The 25,560-nt window shown below is 40.4% G+C and overlaps 1 protein-coding gene across 1 annotated transcript in view; it reads left to right on the top strand.

Annotated features, from left to right (window-relative positions):
- Window positions 1-25,560, top strand: part of LOC122655003 (midasin-like) — a 130,552-nt gene that overhangs the window by 36,600 nt on the left and 68,392 nt on the right. Inside the window, 5 exon segments of the mRNA XM_043849256.1 lie at window positions 4,730-4,923; window positions 5,021-5,075; window positions 7,300-7,450; window positions 8,705-8,778; window positions 20,807-20,954. Coding sequence (XP_043705191.1) covers window positions 4,730-4,923; window positions 5,021-5,075; window positions 7,300-7,450; window positions 8,705-8,778; window positions 20,807-20,954 — 622 coding nt within the window.

The following is a 25,560-nucleotide window of genomic DNA, read 5'->3' as shown; positions in this document are numbered from 1 at the left end:
TGACCCAGTATATTTATATCTAATGTAAACGAAATGATAGAAAAATTTCAACCGGGCTATCAAGCATGTTCAAGTTTGTTTTACTTGGCATTCAAATGCCCTGGGTAGCCTTGAACAGATCTGGGAGTCGGATTTGAATCAAATCATCCTCAACATGATTTGAATTTGATACCGAAGTTGTCCGATCCGGAATTTGATAAGAAAATTGCCTGATCCAAATTGATCCAATAATCCAATGGATATAACTCGAGCAGGAATTAAAATTTGTCTCGATTAATGTTGGGGAATGAATCACGAGGGAAAGTGGTGGATATTTAATGAGAACTAGGTTGGTCTATTTCTTATATATCTTGATAGAAACAGTGAAGCTGTTATAAGTTGAAGCTAAACAGGATTCAAGAGGAAACTATGAGGATGATTGCAATGTAACAAAGCAAGAGCATAGAAATGTAGTGAACTATCCAAAGAAAAATGGCAAGAAGGAATTTTGTAGAACTTCTATTTAGTTAATACTAGCTCTCATTGAGGAACATTAAGGCTCAATGAAATACACATCCATCAACAGGAAATTAATTCACTTTCCCATTCCAAAGTAAAACCATCCTTACATATTACTTACAAAGCAGTTATCTAGGCATGGAATTCCACAACTCTTAGTTGCTTAGGCCCCAAAAAACTAGTTTGTAGTGTTTTAGGTTTTTAGCAACTAGCTACTTATACAATAAGTAACCCGATTAGTAACTAAAATTTGCCTTTCAAGTAAGTAGAAACTTTAGGAAACTACAAAACAGAAAATCTTTCAAATACCCCTAAACTGAAAATAATAAAATATGCTTGAGCCAAAATTATGGAAATTCCCTTGAACCAAATTACATAATACCCTTATCATGGATTAAAGTATCAGTCTGTATCATATCGGCTGATACGTATCGGTATCGATAAGATACTGACCGATACGTCTCTTTTTTTTTTCAAAAAAAATGTGTTGTATCAAGTGTATCGATATGTAGCGACCGATACATGTCGATACGGTTGATATGTATTGGTACACTCGATACGTACTAATATTACCGTTTGTTTGGGTTTTTAAATGTATCGATATGTATCGATACATATTGATACACATGCCTTTTTTCACATTTTACACCAAACACGAACCAGAACCCCCAAAATTTTTCTCGGGGGTATAGACAGATGCCTGTTTCATCTTGTGTTGTTTGTTGGAATGGTTTGGAGGACATTGATCACCTTTTCTTCTTTTGCCCCTTCATAGCCTCAGTTTGGAAAAAGGCCTTGGATAGCTGCTGGCCTCGTCACAGAAGAATCCTTCCCTTCTCAATGGAGTGGCTTTGGATGGACATGACCTTCTCAGGTAGCTCTATTTGTGATACTGTGTGCAAGCTTGTGTTTGGTTCCACCATTACTCAATATTTGGATGGAGCGGAATCTTCGAATATGGACCTCCAACTCATGTTCTTTTGACTTGATTTGGAAATCCATCTTCTTTGATGTTAGCTCTAAGCTTTACTAGTTGCCTCATCGTTCTGTTGTTGATTCCCCAAGGAACAACTGTATTGTTATCTCTTGGGGTTTACCTGCTTTCCCGATCCAGCCTCCTGTCCCTTCCTTTTACGGCCAGGTGCTGTATATAGCCCCCCTTCCTTCCAAGGTTCAAGATCTCAGGTTTCGACCTGGTTTCAACCAGGCTGAAACCGAGATATGGTCGAAACCTACCGAAACCAGGTCGAAATCTGGTACTTTTTCCCAGCCAACTCGAGACAATGGTTTCGAGGCCCAAAAATGGTTTTTTAGGTCTGATTTTTTGTATATAGCCTATTTTTGACATTTTAAACACAATGCATGAACTGTTTTCACCAAAAAAAAAAAAAAAAACTCAAAATAATACTTGTGGTTTTTTACCCAAGTTTACTAGTATACACACAGTGTACTGAGAATCACAGTTGTGAAGACAAACACTTATTTATGCTTTATTTATGCCTAATATCATTACTTACGATATTATTCATAAATAAACAAATACCCCCCTATTTGAATCCAATAAAAATAGTTAAAAAATCAAATTCCAAAAGGATAAAAAGTCAACCCCCTAGTTCAAGAACAAAAATTGGATTTTCGGCGGTAGGTGAAATTTTAAGCTTTCAAATGTTGGGGTTTTTCTCAAATCTATAAATTCCATAAATCTTAATATGGTAAAACATTGCTAAAAACAAAAAGTGCGGTAAAATATTCATTTGTTTTGATGCTTAAAAAATTATTTCCATTCAGAGCCATTTTGACAGCATTCGCGCATACCAAATTAACTTTGACCGAAACATAACTCCTTTAATATAAAGCAAATTTAAGCAATCTTGGATTTGTTAAAAGTTGAAAATTGCATTGACCGTCGAAAATCCAATTTTTATTCTTGAACTTGGGGGGTTGTATTTTTATCCTTTTGGAATTTTATTTTTTAACTATTTTTATTAGATTCAAGTAGGGGGTATTTGCTTATTTATGAATAATATCTTTTTTTTTGGTGAATAAAAAATTATATTACCAAAGCCCAAGAGGGGCGAAAGGGAAAAAGAAACAAGGGGGAATGTAGAGAGGGGAAAACCGGGGGGGGGGGGGGAGTGGGATCTAAGGAGAGCACTATCTAAACCCCAGGGCACAACAATGAATAATATCTTAAGTAAATGAAAACATTTACTTAAATGATATTAGGCATAAATAAGTGCTAGGCCTGGTTTCTGGCATAAATAATTGTCTGTCCTGGTTTCCATCCAGGTTTCATCAAGTTTCGATGGGGATAAGTTACACTTATATAGGTATTCAGGTCGAAACTAACGAAATATGGTCGAAACCAGTCGAAATCCACCGAAACCAACCGAAACCATGAACTTTTAAAACTCCCTGCTTAACATGTCTCGGTTTCTTGTAAAATCGAGATATCTCGGTGGTTTCGGTCAGTTTCGACCGAGTTCTTTTTCCATGCTTCCTTCCCCCTCCTGTGTATTCTCCCTCCTCCTTTTCCCTCACCGTTTTGGGGTTTTGGTAATGAATTATTTATTCACCAAAAAAAAAAATCTCATTGCAGGGAAGGATATTATTTGAGATACTCATATCAGCGATGAAAGGCGATTGTTTGTCACTGCCAAGAGACTTGATGTTTGTGAAATTAATTGGATTGGATTATGATGTTTGCAGATCTGATCCAATCATTAATCCTACCACTCATAATTGGATCGGATCTAATTGAAGTGGATCAGTAACTTATTGATCACAATCAAATTTGATGCTGAATCTGATTCATTGACAGGCCTATTGGGAAGTGGGAACATGGCTGATGCCTGAGCAGCCTACCCACTGAGCAGTTTAGCAAGGCAAAGCCTATAACAGCCTGTGTATTAGTTGGTTGGATTTTGTTGAGTTAGAGTGAGTGGTTTTGATGAGTTAGATGGGCGCCTTAAAAAAAAAGTGACACCCCCTAGGATAGTTTCAGTAGGTGACATGATGGGTGATGGTTGATGGAGATGGTTCTGCCTATGCAGTGGATGTCTGGCGGAAATATTGGTGTTGAAAAGACGAGGAAAGGAGAAAATGGCTCTGGTTGAAGCTTTGAAAAAAAAAGGATGCAAATGCTTATTATTTAGCAATAGTTATGTCTTTGAACACAGTTGAAGTCTTTTGACATTGGGGACAACTTTTTTCATTTTCTTTTTTTTTTTTTTTTGGGGGGGGGGGGAGGGGGAGGAAAGTCTCATTTTATGTATGTGTTCCGTGAAAGACTTCTAAGGTGGCTAGTTTATACTTGGCTTCTACATTCAAGGGAGGAGTAATGTTGGGCTGATCCAGCCAGCTCTGTATTGTTGATAGGCCTGTTTAGTGGGTCTGAAATTCCCAATCATTTAAGCCAGCAGCCTGTAACATGGCTATCACGTAGAGTCTTATACATGTTTGTCTAGGATTTGAAAAGAGGAAAATTTTTTTAGCTTATGCTTATCCTAAATTCGGTAATGTGTTCAAAGATCCAATTCCTAGCATTTGTCCCTACCCTTCAAAAAGATGATTCTTCCCTCTACATGCCTGGGAAAATTCTCCCTTGTCAGTTTACTCCTAGTAGAGAAGTGGTGTCTCTTTCTTACTTTAGCCTTAAAGCAGAAAATTGTATAAGGTGTTTAGCTATGATGAAATTTGAGGAGTATGGTAGTAAGTTAGAAATTTTCTTTTCTAATTTCTATTTCTGGAAACAATTATAAAGTGCAACCATGCTGGTTGTGGCTTGAGGAGTGCAATTTAAGCTTGTGAAGTGGTGGTGTATTATAATGTTATGGTGGACTTATGGATTGATTTTTGGACACTGCATTGTGGCAACCTTTCATTGAACATATAAACATTTTAATTGTTTGTTCCTTGCTTGTCTATATGGTTGGACAAAACATTATTTGGTAATTTAGTTTCCTTGGAAAATGTTTTACATCCACACATGGTAGATGGAATGATTACATGTTTCTTTTTTTTTTTCTTTGTTTTCGTAGAAAACCCTGCAGTTGTCTCTTAAATACTTTATTTAATGTTGAGGTCATCTCTTAGTGTTATGAGATATGAATTTACCTTAATGAATGCTTCATTTTAGTTCGTTACTATGCGTGCTTCATTTTAGTTCCTTGTTTACTTTTTGTTTTGGGTTATTCTCTGCCCTCATTTCTTTCTTTGTTGTTACTTCCAGTCTTTGGCTGAGAAAGGTGGCTCTGTTTTGGAGGAGATAACTGCACATCCAGGTTTCTTCCTTCTTGCTACGATGAATCCTGGTGGTGATTATGGGAAGAAGGAGTTATCTCCAGCTCTCCGAAATCGGTTCACTGAGATATGGGTTCCCTCCGTTAGCGACATAAATGAGCTTAGAAGTATTGCTGTGCAGAGGTATATTAATAATCTAAAATAACAAAAGACATGTTTATAACATAAACTTCTAGATGGACTGTTCACTAATTGTTTTTTCTTACTTTCATTGCTGCAGATTTGTCAAATCGGAACTCTTATACATCACGGATCCAATGCTTAACTTCTGGGAAGTATGTCCAGTTTTCAATTCCCAATACTGATATATATATATATATATATATATATATATATTTAAAGCTAAACAAGAAGAATGCAGGCTTAGGGCTCAGTGACATGCATATGGCTGTCTAACATGAGAACTGCTGTAATATGTGTAGGCCTACATAGAAAAGATTGTTGGCGTTTGATATGACATGAACAAGAATTAGGGTGTCATGCTGCAAAATTTGAAAAACCAAGAGTCCTTATTACATTGATTTTAGTCATAGAATTGGGAATAAATTTCTCCTTTGCTAGTGAGATTTATAGCATCAATGATTGTGTTTATAAAATGCATCTTTTACAAACTTAATTTAAGAGAAAAAAGTAATGTGTATGTCGTAAGTCGTAACATTGTTGTATGAGTAGAAAAGCTTTATGTTACATCATTGGGAATAATTTGAAAAACCAAGAGTCCTTATTACATAGATTTTTCATTTGCCATTACTTGTTTTTCTTATCCCATTTCTTCATGTTTAACATGCAGTCCTCTTCATTTTCTTACTTTGTTTTTGAAAGGATCCATGAAGCCGACCCCATTTAGTTGGGGTAAGGCTGAGGTGTTGTTGTTGTATTGGCATTGTTTGAGTGTATAATATGTATGTGTGTATATTAGTTTCCTATTTCGCATTATGTTGCATTACTAAATCACAAAGTCTGTACAGGGATAAGCAATCCCAAGATTAAAGTGTGATGAATATGCTAATAAGTTAGGCAAGTATAGTAGTATACAGTATCTATTGAATTGGTTGCAAATTCTCACTGGTCAACCCTGTTAAAGTGCAAATGCATTTATGTGCGTTCCTCTTAAAGTGCACTTGAATCTATACAAAGTGTTGTAATGGATCTTCTCTTGTTATAAGAAAATTCTTCAGTTTCTTTTTATTCCTATTCTCTAAATTTCTACAAAGAGTATCATCCTCCATTTAACCTTTTCCCTTTAGGAGGAACTGATGGCCTAGATTTAAGCAGAACACTATGCTTAGAGGACAAAATGGTTCCTCCTTAAATAACAAATCACAAATTGAGGATAATGGTACCGCCTTAAATAATGGGAGAATTCTAAATAGTGGCTGCCGCCTTGCAATGTGCAGATTCTTTCTAGAGAGAAAAAAAAATTATTAATGGGACTAAATAATGGGACAACAGTCAGTCAGTTAAGGAAAAAGCATGAATTCTGAAATGCATACAAAGTAACAGAGAAAAAAGAGAAAGGAGTTAAAATATGAAAGCCTTGACAGTTGGAACAGAAAAATCAAGCAATCTTGTTGGAATTCGACAAAGAGTGGCACTGGGTGGGTTGAGGCAGATCATGGTGCAGCAGCCCAACCCAAATCAGACTGATAATAAATGAGTTATATGGGTCCTACCTGAACCTGATACATATATTTGAGCGTATTTGGGTTAACCTGTATCGTGTATTGTTTATTTGGGTTAACCTGTATCATGTATAGTTGGGTGTGGTGGTTATAGTGTGGAGGATTTTGGAAACACTTTACTAAGGCCAAGCATGGATCTTTAAACAATTAAATCCTAGTTGAATGTGTGTAATTTGGTGAATAGAGTGAGGGTGCAAGAGCCCGATTGGTCTGGTGGCCATATCTAGATCCAACACAGCCACACCTATTAACAGGCAAAGTGGGTGAAACTTTATACAAGCTGATTATTAATTATCCAAGTTTTGTCATGTTAGGCAGGTCAGGTAAAAAAATTTCCATCCCCAAGTTCAATCCTGCTTGGTCATGGGTCGGATAGTTCCAATCGTATGGGTGAAATTATTGATGTTCAACTGCATGTCTGCTTTTGGGAAATTTAAGCAAAGTAGCTGTGCTGATCCTGCTTGCAAAAGGTCTCTGATGGTGGATTGGAGGGAGTAACCTAGCCAAGATAGCTCTGATGAGTTTTAGAACATTCTAGTTTTAGGCATTGTTAACTGTCAAATGTAAACATCTATTCTACTTGCATTCTTTGTTAAACCAAGGGAATTCCATTTACTAGTCTGATTTTTTAGGATATTAATGTTTATTTTCCTGAGAATGGTTTGCAGTTTTAGTCAAATTATGGGGTTTACTTGTTTTACTGCAATTATATGGCCTCATGTTATTTTATCTCAAGAAAATTTTATGCCTCTCAGACTCTGTTTAATCTTATTAGATCACTGATATTCACCTTACTTTAACATGTTGTGGCCAACAGTGGTTCAATCAGTTACAGACAGGGAGGATGCTTACCGTGAGAGATCTCTTATCTTGGGTTGATTTTATAAATGTGACAGAGGGAAGTCTAGGATCTGATTATGCATTCTTGCATGGTGCCTTTCTTGTTTTGCTTGATGGTCTGAGCTTAGGTATATCCTTTTCTGGCTTTGATCTCTCTAATGTAGACCACCATCTGCAGTCTGTTCTTCTGATTAATTTAATGTTATCTTATCAGTTATGATTATGAGTTTATATCATTTGCTAATTAACTTGAAATATATGCAATGCTAGTCTTTATTGAGTGTATAGTCTAGGTGATGGGCTTTTCGATTTGATTATGCACATGATTTCTTTCTTATCCTTATGTTCTGATGTTATTTTGTGGTATACTGTAGCTGCTATGGTTTAGCAGTTTATGGGAAAAATAGGTTTTGTTTTCTGGTTTTATTGCCTTTCTGTAGCTGATTATTAGTAGGTTCTGTTTCCTCTCTGAGGCTAAATTGGAGCTTTTGTGCATTATCTTCAATTTTTCTGCTTTCAACTAGCTATGGATATGCTCTCTGTGGATTTTGAGGGATTTTTTTCTTCGTAATGTAACATTTTGCATGTGTGAGACTGTAGCTGATGAAGTGTATTATACCATACATCTATATACATGTGGTGGAAGCCCCTTCTAAGTAATATTTAGTACAACAGTAGCTACTTAATGGAAAAGAATAAATAAAATACAATTATGTGTTTTGTTTATCAAACATGTATCACTACCTAGATTTGGATTCAATTGGTAGCTTCAGGGTTTGTCATCTCGTGTAAAATTTTCTTTTCATACAAATCCATGATAGGTATTTAGATCGAATTTTAACTATTTGGGTGCTAGATCTCTGTATGATTGGCAAAGTTTCCACTACATATATATATTTTTGAAATAGAATTTTCCACTATAATTTCCTGAGGTAACTTTCTGAATTTATATTATTATTTTAAATAGGGCAGAAATCTAAGTTGTTTTTTTTTTTGGGTTTCCTTAGCATAAAGTATAATTGCTTGGTGTGATGGTTAAAAACTCAGGCTGCCAGCGTGAAGACACATTGGTTCGAGTCTGAGACACCCACTTTGTGCAAAAAAGCCATAGGATAAGACTGTCTCCAATACGCCTCTCCTAGGATCCTACAAAAGTAGGACTTGCACTTGGTTATGGCCCTTAGTTTGAAGTTTGAATCAAGTGGTCTTTAGACATTAATGGCTTTTTTGAGGACATAATAAGTGTTTTTTTATTTTATTTTATTTTTCAGTCCGAGTCTTCTACATCATTGAAATTGATGCATTCACTGTAGAACTTGCCTTTTCTTCTTTCTCTCTTTACCGATTTAAATGATTCATGACATGTACTCATACATTTGCAGGTAGCAGTATATCTAGGAAAAATGCGGGAGAGCTGAGAGAGAGATGTTTGTCCTTTCTTCTGGGACAACTAAAGGTAATTCTCTCATTTTTCATCCGTGTTAATTACCCCTATTTTTTTGGGGTGTGGTGGAGGGATCTGCTTCTTTGTCACTTCCATCCATGCATAGCACTCGGATAGGTTTCATTGAGCCCCATCAGTGGAGGATTTTCCTTGAGCTGAGAATCTTAAACATGGAAGTTAAGGTGACAGTCCAAGAGTAGTGAAGGTCATCCAGTGTAGACTATGGCTGTGTATGTGGCCATTCTTCAGGCTCCCTGAGATCGTCTGGTTCAGCTGTATCATTACTTAGTTCTTTTTTTTTTGCTTAAATTACAGGGACTCCCCTTGATGAATGCCTAAATTACACTTCCCCCCTGTGTTTCTCCAAATTACAGATGTAACCCCTGGTACCCCCTGGGACCCAGAATGTTAGATAAAATGTCTATATGGCCAAATTGCCCTTTCTTCTAAATGACTTAGTTTCCTTGAGCTGAGAATCTTAAACATGGAAGCTAAGGTGACTGTCCAAGAGTAGAGAGGGTCATCCAGTGTGGACTATGTCTGTGTACGTGGCCATTCTTCTGGCTCCCTAAGGTCGTCTGGTTCAGCTTTATCGTTACTTAATTCTTTTTTTTGGGGGTAAATTACACGGACCCCCCTTGATGAATGCCTAAATTACACTTCCCCCTGTGTTTCTCCAAATTACAGACGTAACCCCTGGTACCCCCTGGAACCCAAAACGTTAGATAAAAGTTAGATAAATGTCTATATGACCAAATTGCCCTTTCTTTTAAATGACTTCAATCCTAAGTGCAACCCCAGTCTCTCGACTGTAGAGGATTCAAATCACTTGGAAACAAAGGAACCGAATAGCAGCAGCCCCTTCTGATTACCTCCAACTCCATTTCAGGCGACCTTAGGCCTCTGGACCACACCATGTCAATATTTAGCATCGAATTTGCTGTGTTTGAAGCTGTCGATAATTCGATAGATTGGGTTTAAACAGAGCTGAAGAAGACGATGATGAAAGGTTGGTTTGGGGGTGGTGGTGAGAAGAAGATGGTAGGTGGTGGTGGTAGTGGTAGTGAGAAGGGTTTGAGATGGAAGAGACGTGGCCAGTTGGGTTCAAGAAAGCAGAGATGGATTCGTTGTGTGAGTCATATTCTTCATCTCCACCGCTTGAGGACTGTTAAGCTTCTAGAACTCCAACTCTTTACGTGTACCAGATTGAACAGTGTAGAATTATCCTTTTTTATTTATTAATCTTCCCTTCTGGATATTACCATCTCCACCACAGCACCACCAAGCTTTAGAGGGTATTCTAGAACTGTCTCTCTCCTCTTTCTCTTTTTAATATTTTCTTCTCTACAGTAAAAGAAGGTGGTCAGAGCTCTATGACAACAACTACTGCAGTGGCAACTCCAACGATTATCACTACCAGAGAAGATCAGAGAGCTTCTTATGGAGAAGGAGAGGGAGAGAGGAGGAGAAGATATAGAGGAGTGAGACAAAGGCCATGGGGCAAATGGGCAGCAGAAATAAGGGATCCACACAAAGCTGCAAGAGTTTGGTAAGGGACATTTGATACAGCAGAAGCAGCTGCTCTTAGATTTAGAGGAAACAGAGCAAAACTCAGCTTCCCAGAAAACATTAGATTGATACCTCCAACGCCCATTTCTCCTGCTATCCAGTTGACCATTTCGGATTCTCTAGCTACCCTTTTTCCATCTTCTCAAATATATCAGCAATGTATGCAGTCTCAAGCGCTTTGGCATCAATTACAGACTTCAGACTTAATGAGCGATTACAATGAATATTCACAGTTGCTTCAGAGCTCTCTAGATTTTCTGTGTCACCCCACGAGTCTGTTGGAGCAGATATTCTATTCTTCACCTTACGCTGCTGTTTCTCAATCTTCTGCATCATTTCGTCTGCTTTTGGATAGTCGTCAACCGGTGGGTTATTTCAGGTATCCACAACAGAGTCGTGAGCATGGTGGTCGTGGTGGTGGAGGTGGTGGTGCCTCAGTTAATGTAGTCCTAGGTAGGAGTAATCCCACTAGGAACCAGGGTAATAGGATCTCTTAACAAGGCTGGTCGATTGGGACAGCTTAGGCTAATTAGGGTAGAATTAGGGTTATGGTTAGGGTTTCGACTTAGGGTTTTATTTGGTAATGATGTGCAGAATTTTATGAGTCTAATGGTATAAGTTGGATCAAATTTGGTTGAGGTTGGAATTCTAGGGTTTTGGGTAGGATGCCTTATGAAAATGGACTGTTTGTAAGATCTAGGGTTTAGGGGCAGATTTTAGGAAAGAGGTTTATAGGGTATTAATGGGCAGGTCTAGGGGGTTATTTTGGTATAAAGAAGTTAGGGTTTGGATGAGTTACAAAATTCTGCAATTTAGGACAGAATTGGATTTAGGGTTTTAGGATTCTAATGGATCTATGGATTAATGGAAGGGATGATAATAGGAGTAGATGGAGCTTAGGTTAGAGGATTAGAGGAAGAAGGTTAAATGCTGAATTAATAAACTACTTATTTGAAAGATTAAATCTTCAATGGTAGCAGCTTTGAAGGACCTCCCGATCTACAAGATGCAAGGAGTCGATCGGAGTCCACCAATCCCTTCACCTTGATATTACCCACAAGGTAGCCTTGATATTACTCACAAGGTTCACTCAACAGAGCAGAGCAGCAGCTATGGCAGCAAACAAAAGCTTTTTCATTAATCAAATTCGTATATAATGCTGGCCTCCCTTACAAACTTACATAGAAGACTCAAAAATAGACTTAGACACTAAAAAGGAATGGCCTAACCTTATCCCTAAGCTATTAGGTAACTTAAACCAACTAGGAAACTAAAATACTAAAAGAAATAGACTCAAAACATGGCTGGACTTATAGAGTCCTAATCCAGCCCAACTTACATCACATGACCACTTAAGTTGTCACATGATCACTTAACCAAGTCACATGATCACTTAAATTGAACCAATTGGATGCAACCAATTTGAATCGGTTCAATTAAAAAACATAAAAATAAACTAAGTATTGGGCTAATCCCGTATGCAACCTATATACCCATATTTTAGGCCCATAAAAGTGGCCTATTACATTAGAAACCCATGGGATCAAAGGCCCAACATATATATATCCCAACCCTACACTTAAGAGTTTGACTTCGGACCCTAGGTTGGTAGGCTGCGACGTACTAATAGGCCCTATTGTACACAATTTAGTAGTAGAAAGCATACAATTAATGTAAAATACCGAGATAATACAAAGATCTCGCCGAGATACTGAGATAATACCGAGATCTCGAGTCGATGCAGTTTCCTTAACTCGTCTTCTGTCTCGTCTTGGAGCTTCAAAAAACCGAGATATCTCAGAGATTTTGGCAAGACCTCATTCCATGACTAAGCCGCTGTGTAGATCTACTTTGTTCTTTCGTTCAGGTGCAGGCCAGCGCAGGGTTGATGGGTTTACTGTCTTGCAGTGATACAATCCTGAAGAGATCTTGACATAGCTTAGGTAGAGAAGAGAGAGGGGAAGGAGAGAGATGAGAAAGTCTTCCGAGTTCTATTCCCTCATTGTATTTCTTTTCTGGGGTTTTCCTTTAATCTCAATTGAACTGTTTAGGGTTTAGAAGGGTGAAAGGAACTCTTTAGAAAAGGTCTTTTAATCTTTCTTCTCTAAAAAGAGGCGGCTTCTATTCACTTTTCCTCTTAAAAAATCCACTATAGATTGCCGATTGGAGCATGGGGTCGCCATTAGAGCAATAGAGATTAGAGAGCTGTTGGTTGGCAAGCGGTAAAAAATGGAACAAGAGCTAAGGAGGGTCCGTGTGATGCAGGTCCAAGCACTAGGAAGAGGAATAAGAAGCCTTGAAAGGGCTGTTGATTTGTTGCTGTTTTTTTTTTTCGTTGGAGTTTCCATAGTTTTTTTTCAGTACTTTAGTTAAAGGTATAATGGTCATTTGACCTTTTTAATTAGTTATTGTTTTGTTTCTCCCCCTCCATGATTTCTAAAGGAGGATTTGTTTTTTTTTTTAAATCATATTATAAGATCTGATCATATTGTAATTGGGATTCAGAGCTAGGACTACAACTCCTACTCTGAGTAGGGCTGATTGGCTGATTGATGGATCAGCCTCCGTTATAAATAAAGCAATTCGTGGGAGGCTCCCCCACAGTGCAATTAAAAGATTCTTGCTTCTAGCTTGCTGCTGCCATAGCCTATTGCTCTCTGAGCTTGCATCTTTGTGGATCTCAAGGTGGTACAGGGTGGGTGGACTCCTACGACTCCTTGCATCGTGAAGATCGGGAGGTTTCTTCAAGTTTCTAGCTGCTGCCATTGCTGGTTCTTCAATCAGTAAGTTACTCTCAATTTCTGCATACATCTTTCCCTTCTTCATCCTCCAACCTAAGCCATCCTTGCCCCCCATCGATCCAACCATATTTCAAAGACAGTTTTACATCCCCTCCATTAAACCTGCAACTTCTACCTTTGAACCTTAGCTTAGTTTCTAAGCAGCCATCATCCCACCATCAGATCTGTCCCAAACTTCCAGCATACATCCCCCACCCTACCCCCTACACTCGATCCTACTTTCAGCCCAATCAGACCACTCAAACCCTAACCCCCCCTCATCTCCCATAAAACCCAAAACCCTAAAATTCAATTCTGCCCAATATTGCAGAATTTTAAAACTCATCAAAACCCTAACTTCTTTATACCATATTAATCTCCTAGGCCTGCCCATTAATACCCTATAAACCCCTTTCCCAATATCCAACCCTAACCCTAGTTTTGCCCTAAATTAGTAAACCCTAACCCAATCGGCCAGCCTTTGTGTGTGACCTCATTACCCTGGCTCCTAGTGGGATTACTCCTACCTAGGACTTCATTACCATGTGAAAGGAAGGAAGAGAGGAGCTGATTGCAGGTTGCTCTGAGCTCCTGGGTCGATCAGTGGTTAGAACTTCGTCGGCAGAGAATGAGTTGCAGGAAGAGGTGAGCTCCAGGGTGTTTTTAGAAATAGGGTCGATTAAGGTAAGGATTGGCTTAAGGGCAAATTTGTAATTCTAACTGCCTTGGCCCCTACTGCTGTTTCCATGGCGCTCCTTGCCATTACTGCTGCCGCCTATAGTTGCCACAGCTGGTGTTTGCCCTCTTTTTGTGAGGTATTTACAGAATTCCATTTTTCTTTCGTGATTGATATTCCGGCTCTGTGTCGGAGAGTAGTGGTACCTCCATAGGAGGACTTGGGAGTAATGATATGAGTTGTGTTGGAACTCATCCCCATCACTCCTCTCTCCAGCCAAGTCTAACCAAGTTGAATCGGACCAATTAACCTTGCCTGATCACGTGCCTACCTCCTTACCATTCGTGGTAATCACTTTATCGGGGTGTCTCATGGGCGACATTCCGATGCCAACCAAGGCTGCTGCAAAGAATACCTGGTTGAAAACTTTGGGAACCCGTAAAGTGTGATTACTTTGGGAAACCTAGACACACTGTGAGACATGATGGAAACTTCATGGTCGTCCGAAAGGAGGATGTGGTGGGAAACATTGTTCCATATGCTCCCATGTGTATTTCTCTGAGGTCGCCGATATTTCCCAACCATCTATCCCCGCCTCTGCACACCTTTTCTTTGGATCAGTTGCTTGGCCTCCAACGCATGATGTCTCAGCTTGGTACGCCTTCCTCTACTTCGCCTCCTTCCACTGCACCAGAGAGATGTCAACTCAAAATTCATCAAGTAAAAGAATTAAAATTATTATATTGTATCTAATATTATATTTTATGAGGAAGATGGTTGAAGGGGGGGAATCCCCTAACCCACCAATTAAAATTATTTACACATAGTTGGTTTCTAAACGGTTTCTCGTTCTATACTCTATTATGTCTAATGGTTACCAAACACTTTTCATTTTTATAAAAAATGGTTTTCATTTATTTATTTATTTATTTTTTAAATAGACCATAAACAAAAAACATAGATGATACCAAAGAGCACCTTAGACAGAGTTGAATATAGAATGAAAATTGAGAATTGTACCTCATGGGTGTGAGTGTCGCGTGAGCTACCTCCTCTACTCTCCTTCCTTGTGGTTCTTAACCTGTCCCTCTCAGCTGTACTCTCTCTTATTTCTTCCTCCCTGTTCTTGTCTTTATTTCCTGATATCATTCTTTGCTGGTATACCCAGTTCTGGGCGGTAGTTGCAGCCCAACAGAACTGTATTGCTCTCCCTCATTCCTTTCTCTCTCCTCCTCAGATTTTGGGTGTAAAATCCCTTCCCCTAGGCGATTCAATCTGCCCAATCTGACCTCTTAAAGTGTACTCCTAGGCTGAGAATCAAACCCATCTTCAGACCTGGTTCTTGCTTGACCGTCAGGTTCAGTTTCAGGTAGTGTTTCCCCACCCCCCCCTAATATCTCTGATACGATTGATCATTGTTGGTTTTTTTTGGTGAATAAAGTAAATTACCAAAGCGAGGAAGAGCAAAAAGGGGGGGGGGGCAGGATACACAGGTAGAGCTGGGGAGGGGGGGAAGAAGCTATACAAAGACTCCAACCCTACAAGCCCAACAGAGGTGGGCTAGGAGGCTGAAAGAAAAGAAATAACTAGACTCCAGAAAGTAGCAATGTGCCTATTCCTAGGAGTGTCCACTAGAGAACCATGGTGGAGCAAGTGATGCTTGGAGCTAACATCGAAGAAGATGGCTTTCCAAATCTTGTCGAAAGAATGAGAGTTGGAGGTCCATATCTTCTAAGATTTCTCTCCATCCAAAATATGAGAAATAACTGCTCCGAACACAAGCTTGCCCGCCAAGTCACAAATATAGATGCCAGAAAAAGGCATCCAATCAAGGCCACTCTCGGGCGAAGGGTAAAGGTCTTCTAGAACGGGGCCAGATGGAGTGAAGGGTTTTTTTTCCAAATGGTGGAGGTGAAAGGGCAAGGAAAAAGAGGTGGTTAACGTCTTCAGTACCATCCCAGCAAAGGATAGAAGCGAGGGAGACAGGAATGTGTCGGTGAATGAGAAAGGATTGGGTAGGAAGGCAGTTGTTTAGGGTTCTCCAAACATTGAAACTGTGACGCGGGATGTGACCTTTGAACCAAACAAGTTTGTGCCATAGGACGGTGGGGGCATGGTTCCTAACAAAATTCCAGGCGGATTTGAAGCTAAAGAGGCCATTGGGAGAGGGGGACCAAATGATCTTGTCGAGAGGGAAGAAGGGGGGGGGGAGAGAGGCCCAGACCTGGGAGAGACACGAGGGAAAAGGGGAGGGAGGAGACCACATGTTGTTAGAAATAAAAGAGGATAGAGGGGAAAGCTTGGGAATGCCAGAGGAGTAGGCAGAGCAAGCTCCTAAGAGGTTGAAGAGGACTCCAGAAGGGTGCCAAGGATCAATCCAGAAGGAAATGGAAGATCCATTAGCGATCTTGAAGGAGGTAGCTCTAAGAGCTAAGGGGCGAAAGAGGAGAATATTACGCCAAATCCAAGAGGTATCTGCTGGAATGTGGACTGACCAGAGGGAATCATTTTTGAGAAAGTGAGAGGTAGACCAAGTTGACCCAGATGGAATTATGTTTGGAGGAAATTTTCTAGATAAGCTTAAGGATGCCCGTGGTGTTGAAATTGGATCCTACGAATGCCAAGACCTCCTTCAAATTTGGGGAGACAGATGGAAGCCCAACTAACAGGGTGGATGAATTTGGAGCCTTCTTTACCTTTCCAAAGGAAGGCCCAGAAGAGGGATTCCATTGCTTTGATTGTGGATTTGCGGAGCCCATAGATGCCGCACCAATAGATGTAGGAGGATTGGAGGACGGTTCTAATTAGCTCAACCCTACCAGCAAAGGATAGGAGTCTACCCTTCCAAAGTTGGAGCCGCTTACGGATGAGGTTAAGCATAGGGGTACAGTGTTGACCAGTCAGCCTGGCGGGAATAAGAGGAAGGCCGAGATATTTGACAGGGAGGGAACCAAGGAAAAATCCCGTAAGGCGAAGGAGATGCTCCTTTACGGAATCAGAAATGCCTGAGAGGAAGATGCGGGATTTCAAAAGATTGATCCTGAGACCAGAGAGGCTTTCGAAGAGGTGAAGGGAGGACATAATGGAAGAGATGGAGGTAGGGTCAGCCTTAGAGAAGATCATGAGGTCATCAACAAAGGCGAGATGGGGGAGATGAGGAGCTGGTCAGTTTTGGATTGAATGCTTCTGGAGAGGATCTCAAGAGTAAGTGAGAAGAGAAAAGGGATGAAACCTTGGCGAATTTTCACTTTGGAGGGGAAGAACCCAATCGGGGAGCCATTAATGATAACCTAGAAGTAGGGGGAGGAAATACAAGAGTGGATCTAACGATTAAAAACAGGGGGGAGGACATCTGAGCCAAGACATCACAGAGGAAGTCCCAACGAATGGTATCAAAGGCTTTGTGAATATCAATTTTCATGAGGGTAATAGGGGAATGGGATTTTCAGTCAAAGCCTCTAACAATTTTCGAGCAAAGGAGGATGTTATCAGCTATGCTTCTCCTAGAAATGAAGGCCGATTGATTGGGGCTGACTAGGGAGAGGACCACCAATTGAAGACGATTAGGAAGAATTTTGGAGATGAATTTATAGAGGAGATTACACAGGGAGATGGGTCTGAAATCAGACAAAGCTGAGGCCCCCACTTTTTTGGGGATGAGGCAAAGAAAGGTTTGATTGATCCGGGGGAGATGACTAGGATTGAAGAAGAAACTGTGGATGACTTTGATGAGTTCATCTTGAAGTCATCAGGGCCAGGAGCTCGATTATACTTGTGGGAGAGGATCGCTTTGAGGATCTCATCATCAGAAGGGATAGGTTGGAGGGAGTCAACGAGAGAAGGGGGGACAAATTTATTGATTAAGCTAGGGGGAAGGAGAGGGGGAGAAGGGGGAGGAGAAATAGGAGATGGCTTCAGACTTAATGTCATTGACAGAGGTGAGAGGGGAGCCAACTCCATTGTGGAGTAGGGAGATGGAATTGGAGTTGGCACGGGCTTTGAGAGATCTATTGAAAAAAGCCGAGTTGGACTCTCCTAGCTCTAGCCATTTAATCCTAGCCTTTTTCCGAAGAAAACTCTCTTCTTGGGAGGAGATAAAAGAGAGTTCAAGGGAAATACTTTCTTCTTCCTCCACAAAGGAAGAGTTAGAGAGATCAGATTGAATCAGGGATTGGACGTGGGCATGGCAGGAACGGCAAGAGAATACCCACGAGGAGATATTACCTAAAGTGGTCGAATTTCAAGATTTAAGGGCAATTTTGATATTACGAAGCTTCTTGGCAAAAGCAAGAAGGGGAGAGAGTGACATAGGACCGGCTTATCCCAAGAATCCCGGACCAGGGGGAAAAAAAGGGATGAGACGACCACATGTCAAAGAACTTGAAAGGTTTGGGCCCAAAGGAGATGGCAGGGGCTATGATCAGAGATGCCAGGGAGAAGGAAGTTGGCATGAGAGTTGGGAAAGGAGGAGAGCCATGCCTCATTGATACGAACACGATCAATTTTGCAGGCAATCCGATCCGAGGCCCCTCTGCGATTATGCCTAGTGAGAGGGGAACCCAACCATCTCAAGTCAGAAATGCCAAGGACATCAATACAGTCATTGAAGGCATTGGCAGAAGGAAGATCAAGGGGTCTGCCACCGACTTTCTCATGACTAAACCGAACAACATTAAAATCTCCTCCCACACCCCAAGGATGACCACTTGGGACTTGAGGAGGGAGAGATCAGCCCATAAGGGGATCCTACGATTGTGAGCATAAACAACCGAGAGAAAGAAGGAGGGGGCACTAGGGGGGGAAAGATGAAGGTGGAGGGGCTGGGGGGAAGAGAAAGAGATGGAGATGTGGAGTTTGGAGGGGTCCCAAAGGATCCAAATGCGACCATTAGGAGAGTGGTCATAATTGGCAAGGAAGGACCAAGAAGGGGCAATAGAGGAGGCGATGCGGGAGGCAATCTCTTGTTGGGTTTCAGGGGGCTTTGGGTTGGCTATCTCATCTCAAAACTTCAAGTTGTTTCGATCCATGTCGGTTGAGTTCTCTTGATCGTAAGGGTTGTCTCTTTAATCCTTTTTCCTTATTTTCCAGAATTACCCCTTCCCTTCTTCTTTATTTATTTCTAGTTTGCCCTTGTTAAATAACTACAAATTCCCTGGTTTTCCTTGTTCTTTATTTTACCAAGGGGCCCCTTGATAACTCTGGTTAATTGCCATGTTGGTATTACCTCCTTATAATTGGACTATATTTTTTTGGGTGGGCCCATCCAAAATGGGTTTTCGAACCCTGGATTGCATCATTTGGTCATCTTCTCTCAAATGTGTTGAAAGCTTTCTTTAGCCTGAGAATTCCATTCACAGTTTACCTAAGACAGTTGGTCTTATGATGTATATTAGCTTTAATGGATCTTCAATAAATAGTTGTCAGCTCACAAGAACTGAGACTGTTAATGTATTTAGTCTGGACCAACCTGTGGCTGCTTGGACTGTAGTGGACCTGTTTCAGCACCTTTAACTGTACCAGAAAAACCCAGTAGTCCAATTTATTAACCGTTTTATGTCAGAGATATTTCAAGCATTCCACATGAATCTCGGTGTCTTTTCTGTGAACCAAATTATCATCATATTAGACAATCAGAAGCTTCCTTTGTTTAGAGAGGTCAAATAACTCCGAGATGTCAAATAACTCCACACTGCCGTGGTAGGGAGCTGGATGAATGTTCATATTTTCTTCAGCGCAGACTCTGATTTTGACGGCTTTGGTGAAAAAATATTGTTGTAATTGGACAGGGTTTCAGGAGAACTAGTGTCAGGGTTTGGTACTGACTTATGGTATTAATGATAGGAAAAACAAGAGGGGAACTGGGGAAGAAAGGTATAATCATCAGTCAAATGTGTGGGTTCCAGTCTGAAGAGTCAAGCTTTTGCCAAACCATGAAACGTACCCCATATCAGTTAGTGTCTTGATGCCTTCCTCGGTTTCTTCAAACAATCTATGGTTAATTCATTCTGTACCCCTATTGTTATGGCTAAGTGAATCAAAATCAATAGGATCTTCTAGAAGGTTGAGTTGCAAAGCGGACAAAGATGTGGTCTTCCTCTTTATGTCTGTCAGATTTACCCATTCCATCCCAAACCCAAAAGACCACGTAATATTTCCATATTCTATGGGGCGTTCACAATGACACAGCCTACAAGTAGGTGAATGGTGCTCTCTTATTCCTTATCACATAGTTTACTTATGCTGGCCAACCTGTACCTCTTCATTGTCAGGTGCTCAATGGTAAGGACTTGTTAAATGAAACTTGGGAAAACACCTGTACCTCTTCATTTTCAGGTGCTCAATGGTAAGGACTTGTTAAATGAAACCTGAGAAAACTCAACATCTTTAGAAGTTAAGGGGGTTGTTTGTAAGCCATCATTTAGGTCTATCATGTGGTAAAAGAAACCTTCACATCATAATTCATAACATGGGTTCTCATGGTATGACCATGTTAAGTGCTCATTGTGCAGAATTCTTCATACCCTTACTAGAGTTGTAGTTGCTAGCCTTTTCTCTACTCAATAGTAATCACAAGGCCTACTCAAAGCCGTAGTCTCGGTTATTTTTTTGTGCATAATTGATGGTTTTTGGGTGGACAGCAAATAAGGCTTGAGTTGAATTGGCTAGTGAACCACGGATCCAGTTGGAATAAGGCTTAGTTGAGTTGAGTATCTGTGGAGGGCGGGCCTCGGTGCAACGGTGAGGTTGCTCCATTGTGACCAAGTGGTCGCGGGTTCGAGTCTGGAAACAGACTCTCTGCGAAAGCAGGGGTAAGACTGCATTTATTATGATCCTCCCCAGACCCCAAAGTGGCGGGAGCCTTGTACACTGGCTACGCCTTTTTTTTTTTTGAGTTGAGTATCTGTTCACAGTTTGATCGTCTGTTGCATCAAATTTGTTCCCATTTGTACCACATTAGAGCACTTTATTTGTCTACACTTGAGATGACTATTTGATGTTGGCTTTGTTGGTACAGATGGTCAATACTTGTTCGGTCGACTTTCATTTGACTGACATGGAAAATTATGGGTGGGGTGATCTTGGGAACACTGCAGATGCCTTGTGCGCTAATAATGTGCAGTCTAACTATGTTTTCGGTATTGATCCATTTTACATTACAAAAGGTGCGTTGTTACTTTCCTTCTCCACCTGTCCAACTAATATGTGTTCACATTACCTTTAAAAGAGAAATTCAATGTAAAAATAATTTTGCCATCATATCGTACCAGGGTAATATTGAAGAAGTGATTTTATTGTAAAAACATTAATTTTTTTTTCATTTTTATATGATTGATTGCATGGCATGTAAATATGCACTAGTGTAAGGGTTTCTAAATAGATATACATGTTGGCTGTTTCAAGGGGCCTATCTACAAAAGCTGTTCATCCAGGTGTTGTGGAAAGGTGGAACTTCATGTATCTGTCAAGTACCCTACAACAGGTGAGGTGTTGCTTATCAGGCTATGGATGTGAGCATAGTTGTCAGGCCTTCGTAGCACCAAGGCCCTTCAGAATATGCAAGGCCTTTACTCGCCTAGATTTTTACAACTTAGCCCTTGCCTTGGTTGCAAAGGGCTCGCATAGATGTTAGGTCGCTCTGGCCAGTTGTTGATTTAGGCGGGCGTCATCTTGGGTTTTACTTTTTTTTTTTAAAAAATATTTTGTTGCATTTATTTATGGTGCAACCTTATTGCAGCTTATCACGTCTTTAAGGTGGTTAAAATCCGAAAAATGAATATAACCAAGTTCTAAAATCATAGTAGTAAGATTGCCAGATCATTTATTGCATGTTTTAATAAATGTTAATTGCTTCACATCTCCTGTTTAGTGCATACTTTATATCGCTGCTAAGTATACTTAATATTAATATAACTTGGTCACAGATCCTCAAACATTAAGTACTAGCATAACCTTAAATGTTTAAATTAGGCTTGTTTTATGCACACCTTGATCAATATGGCCGTAGCGAGGCCTTAGGCCCCTGGCCACCACCTTGGCTCTCCTTGGTGGCTTGAAAACTATGGGTGTAGGTAAAGAATTTGTTTGTCATTCTTGAATTTATTTTTTTGGGGGTTGGGGTGGGGGAGGGCAATGACAACTGTGCAATTATATTTTCTTTTCTTTTTCAAGGAGATAAATTTGGAAAAGTAGGTGGAGGCATCCCTGGCTTGCTTGGAGAGGGGACCATGAGTTGCCAAACATTGATAACATGGCATAGCCATTTAAATGTTGGTGGGTTGGTTGAGAAATGAGATGATTGGTGAGGTCTAGATTCTGCCTTTTGTTGGTGGCAGATGGGTGCAGGATTTTGGTTTAATACGCAGAAGGGTTTCTGAAGTAAAAGAAGCTTTGAGAAAGATAAGTAGGCAAGGCCTTAGGCACAGACGAGGTCCCAATAGGAGTATGGAAGACCTTAAGAATCTGTGGTTTTTCTTGGCTAACAAAGCTGTTTAACAAGATTACGAGCACAAAGAAAATGTCAGATGAATGGAGGAGAACCAGTGTGGTCCCAATTTACAATAGTTAGGGTGAGATTCAGAGCTGCAATAACTATGGAGGCATAAAACTAATAAGTCATACGATGAAGTTGGAGAGAGTTATTTAAATCCACCTGAGGAAGGAAACTACTATTGCAGAGTATCAATTTGGTTTTATGCCCGGAAGATCCACGATGGAAGTTATATTCTTACTTAAGAGACTTATGGAAAGATACAGAGAGGGCAAGAAGGATATCCATATGGTCTTTATTGACCTAGAAAAAGCCTACGATAGAGTCCCTAGAGAGTTAATCTGGCATAAACTAGGGAAGAGAATGGTGCCATGTAAATATGTGGACATAATTAAGGATATGTATGATGGTGTGGTAACTAGCATAAAAAACTATGGGGAGTCAGGTAGTGAGTTCCCAATTACAAATGGGCTACATCAAGGATCAGCCCTCTGTCTTTATTTGTTTGCGCTTATCATGGATGTTTTAACCAGAGACATATAAGATGAGGTTTCTTGCTGTATGCTTTTTGCTGATGATATTATGTTGGTGGATGAGACAAAAGCAGGAATTAACACCAAGTTGGAGGTATGGAGATCAACTTTGGAATCACAAGGTCTTAAAATAAGTAGAACAAAGACGGAATATATCATACGTAACTTTGACCACACTAGGACTGTTAATGAGGTGGTGAATATTGATGAGAGGGAGATTCCACAAAGTGATTATTTTAGATATCTGGGCTCAATAGTCAATAAAGAATGTGGTATAGAGGATGATGTTGCCAAGAGGATTAAAATTGTATGGATCAAGTGGAGAGGTGCGTGCAGAGTGCTGTGTGATCGGCGTATCCTTTTAAAGCTTAAAGGGAAATTTGATAGGACTGTTGTACGACCGGCTATGATGTATGGTGCAGAATGTTGGGAAGTTAAGAAGCTTCATATAGATAAACTAAGTGTAGCAGAGATGAGGAGATGGATGTGGCAAGACTAGGAAGGATAAAGTAAGGAATTACCATATCGGAGATGAGTTGGGAGTAGCTCTGATTCATGATTAAGCTATGTGAGAGTCGTTTGAGGGGGCAGAGTCATGTCCAATGTTGGCCTTGGGATGCTACAGTACGGAGGAGTGATTTGATTCAAATTGAAGGTACTAAAAGAGCTAGGGCCTAGGGGCAGGCCTAAATTAACCCTAAGAGAAGTGGTGAGGAAAGACATGCATAGCTTAGACCTCCTATCATGTACGACTTCGAATAGAATTGATTGGAGAGCAAGGATCCATGTGGCCAACCCCATTTAATTGGGATAAGGCTGTTGTTGTTGTTGGTGGTGGTGGTGGTGTGGTCTGCCTATTTTGTTCAAATGTTAAGTCTACCATGTTGGTGTGGGTTATACTAATTTTGAATACTATGATAGTGGATACACTTGATGTTGATGAGGATCGTGACAGTGATTGTGATGATTGTTTGAATGTTGTTGATGATGGTGGTGACATGTTGTTGATCACAACTGATGGGTATTTCACCTAGTCTTGGGCCATTATGATGCGAATGAATCCCAATGACTGGGAAATATATCAGTTTGCAAATCTATTGTCATCGCTGTGGAATGTTATAATTCATGAAGGGTAAAAAGGTTGATGTGGAAGGTGGAAGGGTCAGGAAACTTTGGTGAAATCTTACTTAGAACGGCCTGATTTTCCTGTTTAGGCCATTTATGTCAAAGGGGTACCCATCAAATTTTTTTTTGGGGACTGCTGTCATGGGTAGAAATGTGACCATTGACCATCTGATGTCAAAAGGGTGTCTATCTAATGTCTGCCTCTTTCACTTTGCAACTGCTGAATCTGTGAACCGTGTACTTTTTTTTGGAAGTCGCATTGTAGCCGAGTTACCTTGACAATCTTTGGACCTTAGAATATCTTCGAAGTTGGGAAGCTTCAAGATCGGATGATCCAATGAAGGATTCAATGGAGTACCTGAGAGTATTCTGGGTGCTAAACTCTGGAGCTTATGGAGAGAAAGAAACAGCAGGGTTTTTGAAGGCACCAGGGGAGCTTGCGGGGATTAGCTACCTCTCATTTTATTCTAGGATTCTTCTTCTACGTGGGTCATTTCTGGCATGCAAGAAGGGCACGGGCGGCTGCTGCAGGCTTTGAAAAAAGAATTTAATTTCTTATAATTATAAGATTTTTTTTCCAATCTTTTAGAAGATTCCGTCACTTTTTCTCGAACCAAGATGATGTAGCACTACTTCCTAAGAGCAGCGTGCTACCAATTTGACCATGACAGCTTGTTCGAAATTTAAAATTTCATGTACTGATTCTTCAATACCTACTATGGTAGAATATTCATGTGGTATTTTCTCAGATTTTGCACGTGTGAGGTGTGATACATCATTTATGATACATGTTCCTTCTATTTCTCCAAGTAAAGCCCTTCTTTGCATTGCGATGCCTATCGTATTGGCTTGACTTTTCATAAGTGGAGACAGAATAAAATGTCCATAATGAAGACGCTTACTGTCTGCTCTTGATTCAACACACTTCTAATAGTTGAATTAAAAATTATCTTCGTTCTGAAATCACTATTGATAGTTATAGCTTCATTTCAAGTGGTAGCGACAATTACAATAATGGTTACATTTATAGTTATATTTGTAGTGAAAGTGGAATAAATAGTGAAAGTAGAGTTTCCATTTTATTGAATAATCACCAAGAGTCTTGATTTCCATTGGATGTCCTCTCCCCTTGTATCTCCCCTGCCGGCCTTCCGGCAGGCCTGACCCTCTCCTCTGGTACCTGAACTTGATTTTCCGGCAGCCTTTTCTTGGCTTGCCCTTCTTCCCTCTCCTGCATTATGGCCCTGTCTCCTTGTCCCCACTCCTCCATTTCCTCGCACCCACCTGCTCCAGCTTCGTGGAGCTCTCTTGTCGCTGGCAATTCATCCTCTCGCTCTGATGGTCTACAGCTTCGCTTTGTTCCCCCTGTTTTTGTTGGCTCTGCGAAAGTAGCCATGTGTACTCCTGATCTTCTGGAATCCGAGGCAAAATTGTGGGAAGATTGCCTCGTTGGTAACTTCCTGGGTCGTCGTCCCCCTTTTCATGTTGTCAAGCTCTCTCTCTCCAAACAGTGGCGTCCACAGGGATCTCTTGACACTTACCTGCTGGACAATGGTTTTTTCATCTTCAAGTTCTCCTCTTCGCTTGACAAGATGCGTGCCCTCGAAAGTGGCCCTTGGCAAG

The sequence above is a fragment of the Telopea speciosissima genome, chromosome 3, assembly GCF_018873765.1.
Source record: "Telopea speciosissima isolate NSW1024214 ecotype Mountain lineage chromosome 3, Tspe_v1, whole genome shotgun sequence".
Classification (NCBI taxonomy): Eukaryota; Viridiplantae; Streptophyta; class Magnoliopsida; order Proteales; family Proteaceae; genus Telopea; species Telopea speciosissima.
This window is presented reverse-complemented; position numbering and strand designations above follow the sequence as displayed.